The sequence below is a fragment of the Lagenorhynchus albirostris genome, chromosome 11 (assembly GCF_949774975.1).
Source record: "Lagenorhynchus albirostris chromosome 11, mLagAlb1.1, whole genome shotgun sequence".
Lineage (NCBI taxonomy): Eukaryota > Metazoa > Chordata > Mammalia > Artiodactyla > Delphinidae > Lagenorhynchus > Lagenorhynchus albirostris.
The window spans coordinates 60,457,110-60,474,281 of record NC_083105.1 but is presented as its reverse complement, the minus strand read 5'-3'; the positions used below and the strand labels follow the sequence as shown (position 1 = coordinate 60,474,281).

The following is a 17,172-nucleotide window of genomic DNA, read 5'->3' as shown; positions in this document are numbered from 1 at the left end:
GCGCTGTCACAGGCGATGCTCGTACGGTGTCCGGGTGCACGGGTGTCAGCCCCAGCTTTCTCCCCCCACCCCCCGACCCCAAGCCCCGTCCTCACTCGGCTTGAACTCCCGCTCCTTCCAAGGCCCCCGCCCCGGGCCCCCCGGGACGGACACGCCCTGAACGGGGGATGCTGCGCTGGAGCCGCGGCCTCTTAAAGGAGCCTGCTGCTGCCATCAGGCACGTTCCAGGCTCGTCCCTGGTCGTCCGGGCCCCGCACCTCCCTGCTGGCGGGGACCTGGAGCGACCCCACCCCCGGCCTTAAGCCGACTCTGTAGGAGCCCACTATGCTGGTCTTATAAGCTCCCTCCTATACCCTGAGACAGCAGCCCCTCAGGTGGGACCCCCCACCCCCCAGCATCGTTCCCCCTGTCAAAGGATCTTGGCCTGTCTTCTTTCCTCTAATTGTCACAACTCCAGTTCCACACAGCTGGATTCCACTCAGCTCAATGCCCCGTCCCCCTCCAGTGTTCCTGGATGACCCCTTGTTATTATTCCAAGATTCCTCTGGACCTCCACCCCCGCACAGAGAAGCCCATCTCTTCCCTGATCCATTCCCAGAACACTCATTAGAGTCAGACATTTTTCGTGATCTCTTTCTCTCCAAGATCACAAGATTTTCCCTACATCTTTCAGGCCAGTGGCTGTGAGACCTTGGCGAAGAGGGAATGGAGCTCTGGGACCCAAAACTACGCGTTCTGCTCCGCGCACAGATTAGTTGATTAGTCTTAAGAGGCCAGAATCCTCTCTTTAGCTGAGAGACCCAAGACCCACGGCAGAGGGAATGAGACCACTATGTGCCTTAGTCCTACTAATCCTGTTGTCCCACTATAGCCTGATTCTCAGGCACCAGAGGGGGGGTCTCCTGGCGTAGGGGAACCAGCTACAGAAAGGTGTAGGGCCATTCTAAAAAGGCTTTGGAAAAGCGGAAACCGACAGGCTGCAGGGCAGAATTAAGGGGAAGGGAGGTGAAGGACAACCTAGGAAAAAGAAGCAGGTTCTGTGAGACGAAGGCCCGAGAGCTAGGGGCTTAGGCCAAAGGCTGAGCGGGAACTGAGACTGAGATGGGCTAGGATTTACAACTGCCCCGCTGCCCTGAGGGGCAGAGGATAGTGCCCTCCCGCGTCCAGGCAGGGCCCACCCTCCCAGAGTGCAGAGTCAAGAACCGACAGCCGCCTTGCACCTGGGCCAATCACAACCTTTTCTCAGAAAGAGGCGGGATCAAGGGGGGGTTGACTCTTCCCTTGTCCCCGCCCCTCTAGGTGAAGTAACCAGTCGCAATCCTCCTAGAGCAAGCGAGCGCAGTCGGGAATAACCAATTACGCCGCGAAACTTTTCGTGCACCTTTGACCCTGCCCCTCCAGCTGCGACAAAGATGGCGCGCAAGCTCCTGGGTTCTGTAGTTTTCAAGGGACCCGAAGGCCCCCCAGTCTCGAGTTCGCCCTTACCGCCCCGCCCCTAGACGCTTCCACTCTGCTAGTACGCACGCCCAGAGCCCCAGCCCTGAGGCTAGGAGACGCGGAAGGAAGGAGGCGGGGCGATATTAAAAACAAAAAACAAAAAACCACCCTCAGCTCGGGAAGCGACAGTAGTTGAGTCCGCTCCTCCCAGAAGGCGGTGCTGCCTGCCCGGGCAAACCACGCGGAGGGTTGTGGGGCGGATAGCTCCCCTCCTGATGGAGACTCTTAGAGTCGGGTGGGCGGGGGACTCCATATCCCAGCATGCTCCGCGGCAGGCCCGACCGGCCGCGACTCGGGGCTTGGCCCCGGCCCTAGCTCGTCGGCGGTGTATTGGGGCGCGTGGAGGCTGCAGTCACGGTGGCGCCCGCGGAGACGGAGGAGGGAATGAGTGAAGAGGAGCAGGGCTCCGGCATTACCACGGGCTGCGGGCTGCCCAGGTGAGCCGCCTAGTACCGATCCCTGCAGGGCGCATAACTTGGCACGGTGCGGAGGGAGTAGCGTCGCGGCCCCAGCATGCACCTGGCCTGAGGGTTGTTCCCGGCAAGCACTGGGGTAGTGGGCCGTGGTTCCCGGCATGCACCCCGGCAGTGGCCACAGCCTCCAGCATTAGCTAGTTCGGGGTTGGCCCGGTTCCCAGACTGCACTGGGGCGTTGGGCTTTATGCCCCCGACATTCAGTGCATTTGGTGGGTACTGGGGACCTGGCCTGCACTGTGTCAGGGGACATGCACTTCCAAACTGCACTGGGGTACAGGATCCCTCGCCTTAACTAAGACAAGGAACAGTGCTTTCCCCGCTTGCCCTGGGGCACTGGACCCTGCTTTCCCAGCCTGCACCTCTACTCCACACTGAACCCAGCCGGTGGCTGCCTAAGGTCCCCTGGACCCTATGTCCCCCGTAGTGTGCCTGGATCTGATATGGCAGTGCTTGGCCAGGTGGGTGCAGAGAGGGGAGGTGTGATGAGGGTTTGTGCCCTTCCCCCCAGTATAGAGCAAATGCTGGCAGCCAACCCGGGCAAGACCCCGATCAGCCTTCTGCAGGAGTATGGGACCAGAATAGGGAAGACGCCCGTGTACGACCTTCTCAAAGCCGAGGGCCAAGCCCACCAGCCTAATTTCACCTTCCGGGTCACCGTTGGCGACACCAGCTGCACTGGTGAGGAAGGCTTGGGCAGCCTGGCTGGGGTGTGCATTCACAGGGCCCCATTGGCTTTATTGCTTGCAATCTATTCACAGTCCTTTTCTCCAAGACCAGTGAGGGCAGGAGAGATTTCAGGGGGAGTATCCCTGACTGGGTTAGGAGCACAGGTCTGTGAGGAGGTGGGTAGGACTCGGGAGAGTTAGAGGAGCAAAGCCGCGCTGCCACAGTGACCCGGCAGATCGTTGTTATCCTGGAGGAAGAAGTAAAAGGAGATAAATCGAAATCTCAGTGCAGCATTTGGGGGAGTGAGTGCCCGCTGTGCTGGACTCTGCTCCAGGTGCTTAATCAAGTTCACACTTACCTTAAACCGTGGTCGGATCCAGCTGATGTAGGTGGTAGTATCCTCATTTTGAATCTGAGGAAACCGCGGCTCAGAGAGATTCAATGACTGGGGCAAGGTCACATGCCTAGTAGGTGGCAGAGCCAGGTTTTGCCTCTAGAGCCTGCACTCTTTCTATTTTTCCAGCCAGCTCTATTGAGAGGAAAGAAAGTGCTTCCCAGAGGAAAGTGAGGGAGAGAAAGAACCTCCAGACAAAGTGTCTGACCTCAGGAGGAGTTCTGCCCGGCATGGCTTGATTTGGGGAACTCATGGAAAGATAAGGGCCCTTCATGACAGCAGTTAGCATTAACACTTCCAGTCTTGGGCAGGGGGAGGTTGATGAGAGGGGGCTTGGTTGACTCCTTCTGGCTGTGAGGAGAGAGGCTGTGGGATGCTGGTTTCTCTTCTGTCCTTCCAGTGACCTCCAGTATTGCCCACACCCCCTCTCTCAGGTCAGGGCCCCAGCAAGAAGGCAGCCAAGCACAAGGCAGCCGAGGTGGCCCTCAAACACCTCAAAGGGGGGAGCATGCTGGAGCCGGCCCTGGAGGACAGCAGGTGAGGGAGGTACAGCCAAGGCATCCTAGAGGCTCTGTCAGGAACCCAGGCCCCTGCACCAGCCCCTCTGCCCCGTAGGCTTGGCCTCGTGACACTGAACCACGCTGACTTGACCTCTTCCTGAGAGCTTCCTCTGGAACCCAAGCAGGATGCTTCCAGGGCTCCTGCTGCTGTGAAGGATTCTGGGGGGCAATGGCCAGCCCCAGTGAGGGGTTATGGCTGTGGTTTGGGGCCCAGGTTGGGGCCTGGGGAGGGGGAGGGGTGGAGGCTGAGGCTGGAGGGAGCTGCTCCCCAACATACTTCCCCTCTCCAGCAAGATGGCATATTCCGTCTTCCATACTCAGGTTGGTGTTTGTTGCTCCCGTGGTTCTTGGGTAGGAAGAGACCCTCCTCCCGCTTTTCTTAGTCTTTTTGATCAAGTGTTTGGCAGCAAAAGATCTCAGGAGGAACTGGTGGTTGAGCTTCCCTGAGTTTTTGTCTCTAGTGGGAAGAGATTTTCTTAGGGGATGGGCAGGTCAGGAGGACCTGGGTCCCACACCCTTTATTCCCCACCCCCACCCCACGTGGGTGTGAATCAAAGGCCCCCTTCCCCTCGGGAAGTTCTTTTTCTCCCCTAGACTCTTCACTGCCTGAGGACGTGCCGGTGTTTACAGCTGCAGCGGCTGCTATTCCTGTTTCATCTGCTGTCCCAACCAGGTATCTTGTGTTTCCTGCCTGCCCTGGGGGGGCGGGAAGGGGTCCTGGCTCCTGGCCCCTAGCCCTTGCACCCAGGCTGGTCAGGCATGAGGAAGTCTGAGTGTAAACAGAGGATGGAATAGTTGGGGACCAGAGTTTGAAGAATTTGCACCAGCTGGTAAGCTCTTGAGATGGGAGGTAATTTATAATTTTTCAGTAGCCACATGGTTGATGTTAAAGGTCTTGCAGGCCCCATTTTCTTCTGAGTTGGCCACATGATGGCCCTGTGTTTGAGTCCCATCAGGTGCTTCTGGGGACTGGACATACACCCCTCTCCACTGTCCTGGCGAGGCGACAGTCAAGTGTTCCGGAAAATCGAAATGGGCCTGGGAACTGGAGGAGACCTTGCTGGGGTGGGAGGGGCAAGAGAGCCGGCTTGACGTTTGGAGAGACAGCTGCCTGCCTGGTGGGGAGTAGGGAGATGGCAGTGGGGGAAACCAGAGCAGGGCTTAGGACTCATGGGCAGCCGCCGAAGGAGCCAGCCCCCTCAGCTTTGGCCCTGGGCCCTTTTTCCTTCAGGAGCCCCCCCATGGAGGTGCAGCCCCCTGTCTCCCCTCAGCAGTCTGAGTGCAACCCCGTTGGTGCTTTGCAGGTGTGTCCCCATCCTCATTTCCCATGCATGCCTGTCTTCCCTTGTACCAGGGGCCATGGGGGTAGCTGATGTGGGGCTGTTACCTTGTTCTGAGGGCTTCTCCCACCCCTCCTTTATTCCTTCTTTAACTCCGAGTCTGAGGCTTCCAGGGTGGGAGGGGGAGAGGATGTGAGGACTCTTTTCTCACTGTCTTGTGCACCCTTGTTTCTCCCTTCCAAGGAACTGGTGGTGCAGAAAGGCTGGCGGTTGCCTGAGTACACAGTGACCCAGGAGTCTGGACCAGCCCACCGCAAAGAGTTTACCATGACCTGCAGGGTGGAGCGTTTCATTGAGATTGGTAACTGGGCGGAGGGGAGTTCCTGTAGCTACTGTCCATCCCGCAGCACCCCAGCCACAGCCACAGGCAGCTCCCAGCCTCTCTCTGCTTTCCTGGCGGAGACCCCCAGCTTGGCTCCTTCCTGCTAGCTTTCTCCTTGCACCCTGTTCTGCCCTCCTCTTTTGGCCGGCTAGGTTCTCGGACGTGTAGCAGGTCCTGAGCTCCTCTTTTCAGTTGACATCCCCTGAGCGGGTGGAAGCACGGCGTCTATTGGGAACCATGATTCAGCAACCCTCTCCCCCTTGCAGGCAGTGGCACTTCCAAAAAGCTGGCAAAGCGCAATGCAGCGGCCAAAATGCTGCTTCGCGTGCACACCGTGCCTCTGGATGCGCGGGAGGGGAGTGAAGCGGAGCCTGAGGACGATCACTTTTCCCTCGTGAGTGCCTTGTGGGCCGGGCCCCGGGCTCCGTCCCCCACGCGGGGGCTGGGCACTGGGGGCTCGGGTCTGTGACCTGCAAGTGAGCCTCTCGGGGTCCCAGGGCTGCTTCCGCCCTTTCTCCTACCAGACCCAGGGTTTCTTGGGCCCCCTCTCAGCCTCAGCTATAGGCCTGCATGGTGAGTGCACTGGGGGAGGGAGCTGGCCCAGGGCAGGGGCCCTGTAGGCTTCTGTTACTGGAATGAGGAAGGCTGCCTGGCCATCCGGTCCACGGTCTAATAGCTAGAGGTGGCCACACAGGGGTTGACTGGGGGAGGCAATGGGAGGAAGCGTCCTTTGGGCTTTTCTCTCCTTGGACATAGGATGTCTGTTAAACGCTTGGGTCTCAGAGTCCCTGGCTGCATCCTCCTTCCTGTCCCCATCTTGTCAGGGTGTGGGCTCCCGTCTAGATGGACTTCGGAACCGGGGCCCAGGCTGCACCTGGGATTCTCTGCGGAATTCGGTGGGAGAGAAGATCCTGTCCCTGCGCAGCTGCTCCGCGGGCTCCCTGGGCGCTCTGGGCTCTGCTTGCTGCAGTGTCCTCAGCGAGCTCTCTGAGGAGCAGGCCTTCCATGTCAGCTACCTGGATATTGGTATGGTTACTGGGGGGCGGGGGGATGGTGGGACTGGACCCGAGCAAGTATGGATGGGAGTAAGGGTTCGGGAGGGCATGGTGATGACATGGACACCCCCTTCCCGGTGCTGCCTTCCTGCCTAGCACTGCCTCCCTCTTCTCTCTTGGTCTGCAGAGGAGTTGAGCCTCAGTGGGCTCTGCCAGTGCCTGGTGGAGCTGTCCACACAGCCGGCCACCGTGTGTCACGGCTCTGCAACTACCAGGGAGGCAGCCCGAGGCGAGGCTGCACGCCGCGCCCTGCAGTACCTCAAGATCATGGCGGGCAGCAAATAAAGCCCCGGCTGGACTCGTGGACATTCGTCCTTTGCTCCCTGCTCTTCCTGCCCCCGGCCCGTGCATCTGCCCAGCTCTGGTACCCCCTGGAGGTGCCACCTCTACCTCTGACACAGACTGCCTGCCTGCAGGCTGAGGAGGGCACAGGGCCAGGAACCAGGGGCCTCAGCTGGCCCGGGTTCTGTCCTCACGTAACTGGTAATGAAGAAGGGGAATGAAATCGGGGAGCTCTCCAGTAAGAGCCTCAAATAAACGTGCTGCTTTTTGGATTCTTAAACCCTGCTCTGTTTCCCTGAGTAGTCGGTGGCAGAGGTTAGCACCAGGTCACTTCCCCTGGTGTGCCTCCCCACTTTGCTCCCCACAGGTCCCCATGTTTGCCTTTCCGGTGGCAGGAGGTTGGGTGCACTGACCTCTGGGAACTCCATCGCCTGTTCCTGGAGAGCTTGGTTTGGCAGAGACGGAGGGGGCTGTGGTTCTTGTCTTGGGACTCCCTCCTGGCCCTCTGTCTCATACAGACACGCACACTGATTCAGAAGCCAGACAGCTTTATTTGGGGGGACACGTGGCACTTTCGGGTGTGGGCCTTGCATGCAAACATCAAAGGATGGCATGTCACTTCTTCCCAAAGCGCTGAGGGGCAGCCAGGCTCCAGAATGGGGAGCTCAGCCTTTCGTTGCTCCAGGAGCCCCGGGTGTTTCTGCCAAACCTTAGGAGAGATCCATCCTCAGCTGTAGGCCCTTCCAGTGCCCCCCTTCCCCGCTGCCCTCCCGCCCCTCTCACTCTGGCCCTTGCCTTGCCCGTGTCCCTCTTAGACTCACCTCTGGGGCTGAAACAGGAAGGCTGGACTCCGGCTGGGTCTCTGCATGGCCTGGAGCAGGGAGCGCAAGAGTGCCCCGGGGGTCTGGGCATCCTGCAGTGGGCGAGCGCCACGGTCTTCCTCCTGTGGTACAGGGGCATCCGGGAAGGAAGATGGGCTAAGGCCTTGGGCGTTTAGGTCACGAGGGGAAGGGAGTGGCTTCCGGGGGCAAGTTGTAGGAGGCTAAGGAGTCATTTTCTCAGATGTGAGGACCCAGTGACCCTGGCAGCCAGGGAGTATTTGAACCTGGAGTACAATTCTCAAGCTGAGGTACAGGAAAATGGTGACAAGGGGGTGGGCATGCTGACTTACCGTGAAGCTCTGGTCTCCTTCATCCCGGTCCCCTGGTCCTTCAGCGCGGCCCCAGTCTGTTACTAACAGCAGCAGCAGCACTGCTGCCCGTCTGGAGTCCATGCTGCCATCTGCCTTCCTTTGGCCACACCCGCCTCTTATACCTGCTGTCCCCGTTCCTCACCCCCGACAGCAGCCTGAGGGGGAATCTAGAGCAGGCAGTGGAAATGCACGGCTCCATGAAGAGCCGTCTGGGACCCCCCCCCCGCCCCGCTTTCCTCTGGCCCCCGTGGGACTTCCTGCTCTCAGCCTCCGGCCCCAGCCCCTAACCCTGGAGTTATAGACTTTATTAGATGCATAAATCCTGTCTCCAGAGCTCAAGAAGCATCATTAATTGCAGATGCTTTGTCAGAGCCAGGCCCTGGGGGACCTTCAAGAACTCCCAATCCCTCAACAGGTTGGAGAGCAACAACTGATCACCTCCTCTTTCCTAACTTGTAGAATAAAAGCATAGAGACAGTCCTGTCCAGCTAGGCATTATGTCCTAGGAAGGAAGGAGGGAAGCGCCAGGGTCAGAGTCAGCCAGGATGACCCAGTCTGGTGACTGGAGAGGCTGCAGGAAGGGCCACGCAGCCCATTCACACCCATGTGTATGTATGTGCCTGTTGGAGGATCAAAAATGGAATCGCTACTCTGAGATTTGCCTGTGGATAGAAAAGTGAGATACAGGAGACTAAAAGGTTTCAGAGCCCCCAGAAAGTGGAGATTGCTTCAGATGTCTGTAGACAGACCCCCATCTTCACTCGCACTGTTGAGGACCTGCCTCACTTCAGCCTAGGGAGCAGTGCTCTGCAGCTGAAGCACTGCTGCCACCCTGTGGTCACAGCTCTGCATTGTCAGGCCCGGCCATTTCCTTTTTCTGGAACAGAGTTTGTTGAAGGGTAGGGTGGCTGGAGGTCCTCAGGCCCTGACCCCACCGAGTCCCAGAAAGGCAGGGGCAGGATACTGGGGTGCCCACCTCCCTCTAGTCACTCCAGCCTCTGCCTGGCTCTGGCTCTGACCTACTGGGGCAGGTGCCTAGAATGCCACCTTAGGAAAAATCAGTCACTGCCTCTCAGGAAGCGTTCCTTCCAAGTCATCTGGTACAGTTTCCCTTCTGATCCTAGAGTCCCTTCCTCAGCAGTCCCACCAGCGTGGCTCTTGATGCTGCAGAGGTGCCATGACATACAGGGCCTGTGAATCAGACTTCGACAAGATGCTTAGCTCTCTGTAAGAAGTTTCTTCACCTAAAACATGGCAGCGTTAAAAGGAACCACTTCCTACGGTGAGCATTATTCGAGATACTTTTTGTAACCCATGCAGCACAGGATCTGGCATAGAGCAGGCTTCCTCACAACGTTAGCTGTGATTGTCCTGAGTCCTGGGGAACTTGCTATCTCCTCAGTCCAGACAGAATCATCCTTGCAAGGAGCTGGCTTTCATCTCCCTGTGGCCTCCACCAGGGGTCCTGGTTTCCCTCACTCTCAGAGAACACCTCTCATCTTTCATGTGACAAGCCTTTCCCAGGTTTGAGGACAGATTTCATTCTTCCTTCCTTCTTTCTTTCGTCTTTCTTTGTTCAAGGGGAAGCGTTCCCCCTTCTTTAAAGTGAGGCATCTAGAAACCAACTTACACTTAGGATAGGTAGGTTAGATCAGGTTTTGATACTCACGTCTATCAATGCAGCCTAAGCTAGGGTGAACCTTTTTGTAAGCTTTGTCTCACCGCTGGTCCCAAGCATAGAACCTGACATTCATCATCATTACATCTTGTAGTTTCACCACTTCTTACATGGGAGCATCAAGTCCACGAGGAGATGGTTCTTCTGTGGGAAATGGGTCCTGTGCTGTATCAAGGTCCTTGTCCATTCTTATCTGACCAAGTTCAGAGGAACAAGGTGTGAGGGTAGATGGGGTGCTGCAGAGCCGTTCCAGGGTCAGAGCCGTTCTAATCCAGCTCTTGCACTTCGCTGTGTGCCTTGGGCAAGTGTCTCAAGCTAAACCTCGGGTCATCATCAGTATCATGAGGTAACTGCTCCTGTTATCAAGAGGTTTTGTGAACAGTAAATAACTTGATGAATGCAAAGCCCCTAGCACTCCACCTAGCACACAGCAGGCACACAATAAATGTTTACCCTCTGTGATTTCTCTGATGGCCAGTTACAAGTGGATCTGAGCTGAGGCTGCATTCAGAAAGGGGCTGGTCTAGCTGCTTCCTGTGTCCTGGATGGAGGTGATGGGTCTCTCCTTTGGCTAGAAGTTGGAATGGGTTAATTCTTTTAACTTGGGAACTGTCCTCCCTTCAGTCTCATCCCCACCTCCAAAACCTCTCAATCTTGGTTTCGGTATTTGGCTTTCAGCAACTTCCTTTACTACTCTCTGGACTCCCACGTGCTTCTGACCACAATGAAGACTACCACTGCCTTTCCCGCTCCGCAGGGGAGACTGGCGCTCCCTGTCTGTGTCAGTTACACCGAACACCGGCCACAAACAGCATGTACATCTCCTCTCTCCTATTGGAAACCCCTCAGAGGTACCCAGCTATCTCCTGGTCAAGTTCTTTAGCCTGGTCACCCTCCTCACCTGTGGTATCAAGGAAGACACAGATGCAAGGAATTAGTAGTGACTGCCCCACACCTCCCCACAGTTCATGAGCACTACCTGTTTTTTTCTTGTAAACTACCTTGCCTGTTTCTAAATAAACTCCACCTCTCATTTCCAGACTCCCCTCCTCCCCACACACACAGAACTCATAGAATCATAGAGCACTTCTTCTGTCTGCGTCTAAGTGCACTCCCCAGGCATGCTGGAAACTTCTTGAGGGTAGGGCTTATTATTTTTTAATTGCGGGGGTGGGGGACATAACACTGAAAGGTTAAGAGGCCACTTGCCTTCCACCGCCCTCCGATCCCCATTCACGCAAAACACACAAGTTCTCTAGTGAGGGCTCCCATGATGCCAAGGGCCCTCGTCCCTAAGGGCAGTGCACAGATCTGAGCCTTCTGTTGTGTTACGTAATTTATACAAACCACCCACCTCCCCTAGGCTGTGTCTTCCCCTGCATAAAAAGGAGGGATAAGAATGCCAGCTGTTTCTGTCCTAAGAAATGGGAGAGTGAAGATCGCAGACATGAAAGCCCAATGAATTCCCAGAAAGAATGGACAATGGGACTTGTAGATCAGAGTATTGAAACATCAGACGGAACAGTGCTTCTCTTGATAGTTTAATGTTATATTTGCAGCATAAATAAGGCACAATATATGTCAGGGCAAGGGAGGGGGGAGAAGGCATGGCTGGGGGATAACTGCTATGTGGCAAGGGGGAAGGAGGAGGGACGGTCAGGGAGAAGAGAGCGAAGCCTCTGCCTCAGCCCCGTCCCAGGAGACTGTGAGAGCCTGCTCACAGGGATCATGCTGAAGTGCGTGGAGGGGAAGGGAGAAGACAGTTGCATAACAAAACAGCCTGTAGCACTGCATCCTCCCACCTGTCAAAATCCACCACTGGGGACTGGGGAAACCCAGACCCAGAGTCAAGTTCCTTGATGACATGGAGAGGTGTTGCTACATGTCAAGATATACAGATGAACAGAGATATAACCATAGGCACACACAGCTTTTCAACAGATACCATGTCAGGAGGCTGTAGCCTCCACTGTTGGGGCTGAAGGCTCGTCTCCCTGCCTGAAAGGTGTGTGTTGGGGGCGGGGTGAGTGGGAGAACAGGACAGCCGGTCCTTCCTGTAACAAAGAACATGGAGTGACCAGTCTGCAAGGGAATATGGGACAACTCCTGTCCAGACCCACGCAGGGCAGGTTTTAGGAGTAAGCAGAGGAAGACAAACCTAGATTTTGAGATGAGTGACATTGTTGTTGTTTTAATGGGAGTGGAGGGAGGGACTGGAGGAAATGGAAAAACATGCTAGTGCTAAGGCAGAGGATGGTACTTAAAATATCCCTGATACCCTGTAAGAATTTCCCAGCTTGCCCCTAAGGCAATGGTTCTCAAACTTTAGTATGTGTTAGAATCACGTTGAGTGCTTGTTAGAGCCCATCCCGAGTTTCTGATTCAGTATGTCTGGGATGGGGCCTGAATGTGCATTTCTAACAAGTTCCCAGATGATGGTCCTGCTGGTCCTGGACTACATTCTGAGAACCACTGCCCTAAGGGAAAGTCAATGAAACTAGTGCTCAAAGCCATTTCTTACAGCGAAATCCTCACTCACCAGTAGTTAACGCTGATGAGATAGCTCTGTGCTACCAGCCCCCATTAAAAAGAGAAACCCTAGCAGCTACAATACAAACCTGCATCTACAGAGGATGTAAGCTGCCTTAAGCTGCCCTACTCTCCCCAGCCTTTTCTCATTCCAGGGAAGAACTTTACCCCAAAGAGACACGAATGAACTGGTATGGAGGGTGGGAATGTTGGCTAGCAACCACCTACACTCACCCCTGCTGGGTCACCACCCTGGGATGGTGAGGATTTATGTCTGTGTGCACTTGCATGTGTGCAAACAGAAACAGAAATCTGTCTGTACTATGAAGGGAATGATTAGGGTTGTGGGAGGCTGAAGTAGGATGGGGGGCCTCTAATCTGCCTTAGGATCCTCACCTGTCCTGCTCTTCCCTCCGCCCCAGTCAAACAAAAGTCTAAAGAAAGCAGAAAGAGCATATCAACAAAGGCATATGTGATACAGCTAGGAGGACTGGATTCTAAACAGACTGGTTATGACATTAAAAAAAAAAGTGTACATTTCCTTCCTGTGTATACAATGTACAATATTAATGAAAAATAATGATTTGGGGATGGGAAGGAAAGAAAAGGGAACTTTGTAGGGAAGAGCTGTCTTAGGGCTAGCACCTTTAAAGGAGCCTCTCAGTGTGAGCAAACGGGGGACTTAGGAACCAGAGGAGGAATATTTTGGTGTCTACTTGGTGGTTCAGGCTGTAGATGGGGCGTGGTTAGGGTTAAGCACCCTGTCTACCAGAATGGGTGGTGCTGGAGGGCAGTAAGTCAGCAACGGAACTGGAACCACGGAACAGGCGCAGGGAAGGCAGCAAAATGAGGTTCAGTTAGGCCATCTCCTCTTTTACTGCCACCGAGAGTGTGCACAGTCTAGGACTTCGGGCCGAGGAGAGGAGCAGAGGCCGAAGGAAGCCAGATTTGGGTGTACGGCCAACAGGGAAAGATGAAGTAAAGGAGGCTGTACTCTTTCTAGTTCTTCCTCATAGTGTGGGAGGCTTTCAGACTTTTCAACTCTAAGCAAGCTTTCTTTTAAGACAATGGGGCAGTGCTCGCTTCGGCAGCACATATACTAAGACAATGGGGCATTAAGTCTGTGGACCAGAAGACCTGGCTCTGGCCCCTTTCTCTATGGCCTTGGGTCTCTAGCTGCTGTGTCCTTGGAGTGAAGTGGGAGGCCTGAGTCCTGTGTTCACTTAGAAGAGTCCTAAGGCATCCACATTCCCAGTCCCTTTTAGAAAGTGTCTTCCCTTAGGCCCCTAGAAAGGCCATGTTCCTTAAAAAGAGCTAAGTGACACCCTCCATGATGTTCTGGTCCAAAGGAGTCTGGAGGGCAAGGAGCAGGGGAGAGTGGCCACACAACTGGCTGCAGTAACAAGGTAAATGTCATTCCCCTTGACTACAGGAGAGACTTCAGGGCAAGCAATCGCTCTGCCTTCTTAGTGAGACTAAGGACCAACTGAAGAGCTGTCTGGGGTGGGGGAGGTCCTGTCGTTGTTCCTTCCTCATTTCACTGCTGCTTTACTACTAAGGTTCTGCCAATGCCTCTCAGTTAGGTCCCCAATACTAACTTCCCACTGATGAAAATGGAATAAGGACTCAAGAGAATTAGACATGGGGATTAAGAAACTAAATAAGACCCTCTACATAAATTAGCCATCCTACACAGGGACAGACTGGCAGGACTCAAACTTCCTCCAAGGCCAAGCAGTGAGGCAGGGCATGTGTGCAGCGACAAACTGATTCTTAACTTGAAAAACACATGACTAAAGGGGGAAGAAAAACAGTCAAGGGTCTTATGAAGGCTCCTTAGGAGCCATAAACGCAGTCAAGCTTTAGGGCAAGGCTACAAGTGGGAAATAAAGATAACAAAAAATGAAACACAACTGAGGCAGGAGAAAATCCCAGGGAGCAGCCATCTAAAGGAAAAGTCCTGAGCACAAGTTATGGCTGTGAAGTTTTAAAGGCAAGTGGAGTCCCTGGAGGTGGTAACCTGCATCCTGACCATCTGCCGTGCCATTTGCTAGTCTGAGTCACCTCAGGGGCTGTTCCTGTTGGGTCCTGGGTGGGGGAGGATGAGAAAACCATGTTTTCTCTCCTTTCTCTTCACCAGGTGTGGCTTCTTCAACACCAGCTCTGAAAAGCAGGAGGGGAAATTAAAAACAAATGCAGTAGAACATGTCCTCTAACTGGCTCACCAGTTTATCAGTCTGAGGAGATGGGAATCTCGTAGCTTAGAACATTTCCTCATTCCTCTACGATAGCCAATTTTGGAAGATAAAATAAGAAAGGAAGCTGGCAGTCACTCTGTATGCATGTATAAGATGGAGGTAGGAGAGAGAGAGAAAAGGACATTATTGGCTTGGGCAGATGGCAGAAAGTGGCTCTGGGACAATTGGAAGGGCTTCATACTGAAGGGCTATTAAAGCTGACCTATCTATCCACAGGCCTCTGGCTTTGGACTGCTTCCTATGGCCTTGGTAGAAATTGCATAGTTCAGAGCCAAAGGAAGATGAGGAGTCTGAATGGGGAAGAAAGAGGGACAAGAGGGATGAATTTCCCCCCCTGCAACACAACTTTTCAAAGTAAGAATGGCTGAGAGCAACAGTCACCAATTTCCCAGGCAGGTCAGACTCTTCAACGAGCAGGACTCTTCTGCTGACATCAGTGCTCCACCTTCCCTTCCCGTGCCTCCCCCCACCCTAACTTATACTCAAGAAAACCCACTCAGGACCTCAGCTATGATGCCTCAGGGTCCTGGGGCATAGACTATGGAGAAGCATTGCATCCAGGGGGCAGAGAGAAGAAAAGAGCTAAAGAAACGCTACAGAACCAGAGAGACCTAGTGGCTAGGCTTGGAGCCTAGTGAAAGAGAGCGAAGGCAGATCCAGTGAGGACCAGTTGTGAATATCAGACCCTCACTCAGAAAAGAAGACAGATGTGTGAGACTGAGAGATGGGGGGTGAGGGGAGGTGAGGGAGCACAAGAATCCCCTACAGGACAGCTTCCAGAGGGCTGCATCAGAACTAATTATAGAAGAGAGACAGAGGCAGGAATGCAGGCAGGGGCACGAAGAGGGAGAGGCAGGAGTGGAAAGATGACCAAAAGCAATCTGTATGCTTTGGCTAGTAAACTCTTGTAAAACATAAAAGAATCAATCTAGTAACTTGATGGAACAAGCTTTAAACTACATTGTTCCTGCCTGTCCTGATGATTAGAACTGAAGGAGGATGGAGTGGGGGATGGGAAGGGAACCAGCCAGTCAGATCCTGGGCTCTTTCCCTTTTCACTACCAAGCACTATCTAATAAGGCCACAAGATGAGGTTGCCAAGGCTTAGTGGGAGGTGGAAAAGACCCCACCACTAGACTGGGAAAACTCAAGACATAAAATGAGGTACCCAAATAGCTCTGGAAATAAATGAGAAAGGACTAGACCGTTTGAGGTTTCATTTCTGTTTTTGTTTTGGTGGCAAGTAGGGAGGATTAAAGTTTATGGAAGAGCTGGGAAATACTGCTACTTCATACATCAAAGGTAACCTCACATTCTCCATAAGTGAATGTTTTAACTAGAATTTACGGAGGGGGAAAAAGGCATAAATAAGCAGCTACTGGGAGACAAAGTCCTGAGTCCATGGGGTGGCTAGGGATGGGTCAGCCATCAACTCTAGCCTCCCTCTACCTAGTAGGAAGTGGCATGCTGCTAAGAATCAAGAAGGTAATAGCCATGGCTTGGTGGAAAGAGGGGGAACTGAGAAACCGAAACCTAGAAGTACAAGGGTTAGTGTTAAAAGAGACAGGTACACGTGCATGGGCAGGGATGATTGTTCGGACCATCGGGAAAGGCCTTTGGCTGTGGGTACATCAGAAACTTCCCCCTTGGGGTATGATCTATGTGGCTCTGGGGCTTGGAGGCTCCTAGTACAGGTGTCAACGTAAATGACCATGTGAGAAAAGCCCCACATCTGACCATTACTCACAACACACAATTTCCCCCCCATACTGCCATGTCCAAGGCAGATGGGAGAGGATAAGATGACATCTCTCTTGGCTCTCGGGCGGGCGAGCTCTGGCTGGGGACCTCTCCACCAGGGGAGGCATCATCTGCCCGCAGACTGAGACTGTGGGGTCATGATCACATGCGACTGTATGGGCATGCTCAGTTCTGTCCTTTGGCTGGCCATCTGAGTGAGGACTGAGGTGGCCACAGCTTCAGCTGCAGAGCGAACGCTGAGGCCATTGCTCGGGGCTGTTGCTGAGCTGTGCTGAATCACAGGGGCTGGAGAACCCGTTGGCTCTGAGCTTTCCTTGGGGCTTTCTGCCAGGAAGGAGGGCAAAAAGCAGAGAGCAAGTGGTTAGAACACAGAATGGGGAAATAGGCAGAACTACCTTTTGCCATAATTCTAAAGGGGCCCAAAGGAAAACGAAGCCCATGTTTTTAGGGGGGAAAACTTCCCAGAATCTTGGCTTCTAAGCCATAAATGGGCTAGGAAACTGGAAGTTGTGAGAAGAGAAGCAAGCTAGGCCAAAATTAACCCATCTATCCCCATAAAGCAAACCCCCAACGTGTTAATTATACTGCCTGGCTTCTAGGTCTCTGCACAGTTCATTACCCTTATTGGAACACACTTCCTCTTATTCATGTCTTTGAAGGTGATTTAAAATAGATCTCTTTTTAGCTATCCTCTCTTATTAATGCTCACAACATTGCAATCATTCTATTATTTTTAATATTCCTTTAGCATGTAGTTGCACCATAGGTAAACCTGATAGATATCAAGCTACAATCAAATGATGTTACAAATGACCAGTCCTTGGCCAAGGTTCAGTCAACACAACCAACTACAAAGAGGTCTGTCAGACCCTCCTAACTATTAACTAGCTAGGCATTAACGATTTAACACATTTACTTTGAGTTATGCCACTCCACCTAAAGTGACAGTAACTTTTATTACTAAACACAAATGTCTGAGCTGCATACAAAGGTAACTCCATGTTGCTTAACACTCAAGGAGTTTCACTGAACATCAGATAGCCTCTCTGGCTACTTAAACAGAGATGTGTAGAATAAGGGCAAAATTTCAATAGTTGGTTGTATTTCTGACCTCCTGATAAATGCCTGAGTCTTCTTTCAGGATTCAAATACTACCTCCTCT

General features: G+C 53.6%; 3 protein-coding genes across 13 annotated transcripts in view; 1 reads left to right on the top strand and 2 right to left on the bottom strand.

Moving 5' to 3' along the window:
• The first annotated feature begins 1,653 nt into the window (after nt 1–1,653).
• Nucleotides 1,654–6,872, top strand: TARBP2 (TARBP2 subunit of RISC loading complex). Of its 3 annotated transcripts, none has more exons than XM_060166087.1 (9): nt 1,654–1,934; nt 2,487–2,651; nt 3,468–3,570; nt 4,171–4,266; nt 4,825–4,897; nt 5,117–5,234; nt 5,522–5,649; nt 6,080–6,281; nt 6,438–6,872. In XM_060166087.1, exons 2-9 carry the CDS (start codon nt 2,492–2,494, stop codon nt 6,593–6,595), a joined length of 1,038 nt encoding a protein of 345 aa, XP_060022070.1. In that variant the 5' UTR covers nt 1,654–1,934; nt 2,487–2,491; the 3' UTR covers nt 6,596–6,872. The 3 variants fall into 3 exon arrangements, with proteins under 3 accessions (XP_060022070.1, XP_060022068.1, XP_060022069.1); XM_060166085.1 differs by having other exon boundaries at nt 2,482–2,651; XM_060166086.1 differs by lacking the exon at nt 1,654–1,934 and adding an exon at nt 2,067–2,182 and having other exon boundaries at nt 2,482–2,651.
• Nucleotides 6,873–7,123: 251 nt separating this feature from the next.
• On the bottom strand, nt 7,124–7,889 carry NPFF (neuropeptide FF-amide peptide precursor). The gene is made up of 3 exons (XM_060166090.1): nt 7,764–7,889; nt 7,414–7,535; nt 7,124–7,301 (listed from the first exon to the last, which is right to left on the bottom strand). Exons 1-3 carry the CDS (start codon nt 7,863–7,865, stop codon nt 7,208–7,210), a joined length of 318 nt encoding a protein of 105 aa, XP_060022073.1. The 5' UTR covers nt 7,866–7,889; the 3' UTR covers nt 7,124–7,207.
• Nucleotides 7,890–7,898: 9 nt separating this feature from the next.
• LOC132529497 (cyclic AMP-dependent transcription factor ATF-7) overlaps nt 7,899–17,172 on the bottom strand; it is a 94,652-nt gene continuing 85,378 nt past the window's right edge. For 6 of the 9 annotated variants that reach the window (XM_060166044.1, XM_060166048.1, XM_060166045.1 and 3 more), the window contains one exon: nt 10,987–16,334. In XM_060166044.1, coding sequence (XP_060022027.1) covers nt 16,117–16,334 — 218 coding nt within the window. In that variant the 3' untranslated portion in view covers nt 10,987–16,116. Of the gene's footprint in view, nt 10,364–10,986; nt 16,335–17,172 lie in introns of those variants that run through there. The other 3 variants (XR_009543482.1, XR_009543483.1, XR_009543484.1) reach the window with 3 other exon arrangements.

Excerpts from the sequence above, each read along its gene's own strand:
- NPFF (XM_060166090.1), bottom strand. The coding sequence starts at position 7,865 with ATGGACTCCAGACGGGCAGCAGTGCTGCTGCTGCTGTTAGTAACAGAC. Across the intron at positions 7,536-7,763 it reads AAGGAGACCAGAGCTTCACG|GAGGAAGACCGTGGCGCTCG; the intron begins GTAAGTCAGCAT and ends CCTGTACCACAG. Across the intron at positions 7,302-7,413 it reads TTCCTGTTTCAGCCCCAGAG|GTTTGGCAGAAACACCCGGG; the intron begins GTGAGTCTAAGA and ends ATCTCTCCTAAG.
- TARBP2 (XM_060166085.1), top strand. The coding sequence starts at position 1,882 with ATGAGTGAAGAGGAGCAGGGCTCCGGCATTACCACGGGCTGCGGGCTG. Across the intron at positions 3,571-4,170 it reads CCGGCCCTGGAGGACAGCAG|TTCTTTTTCTCCCCTAGACT; the intron begins GTGAGGGAGGTA and ends CCCCTCGGGAAG. Across the intron at positions 5,650-6,079 it reads AGGACGATCACTTTTCCCTC|GGTGTGGGCTCCCGTCTAGA; the intron begins GTGAGTGCCTTG and ends CCATCTTGTCAG.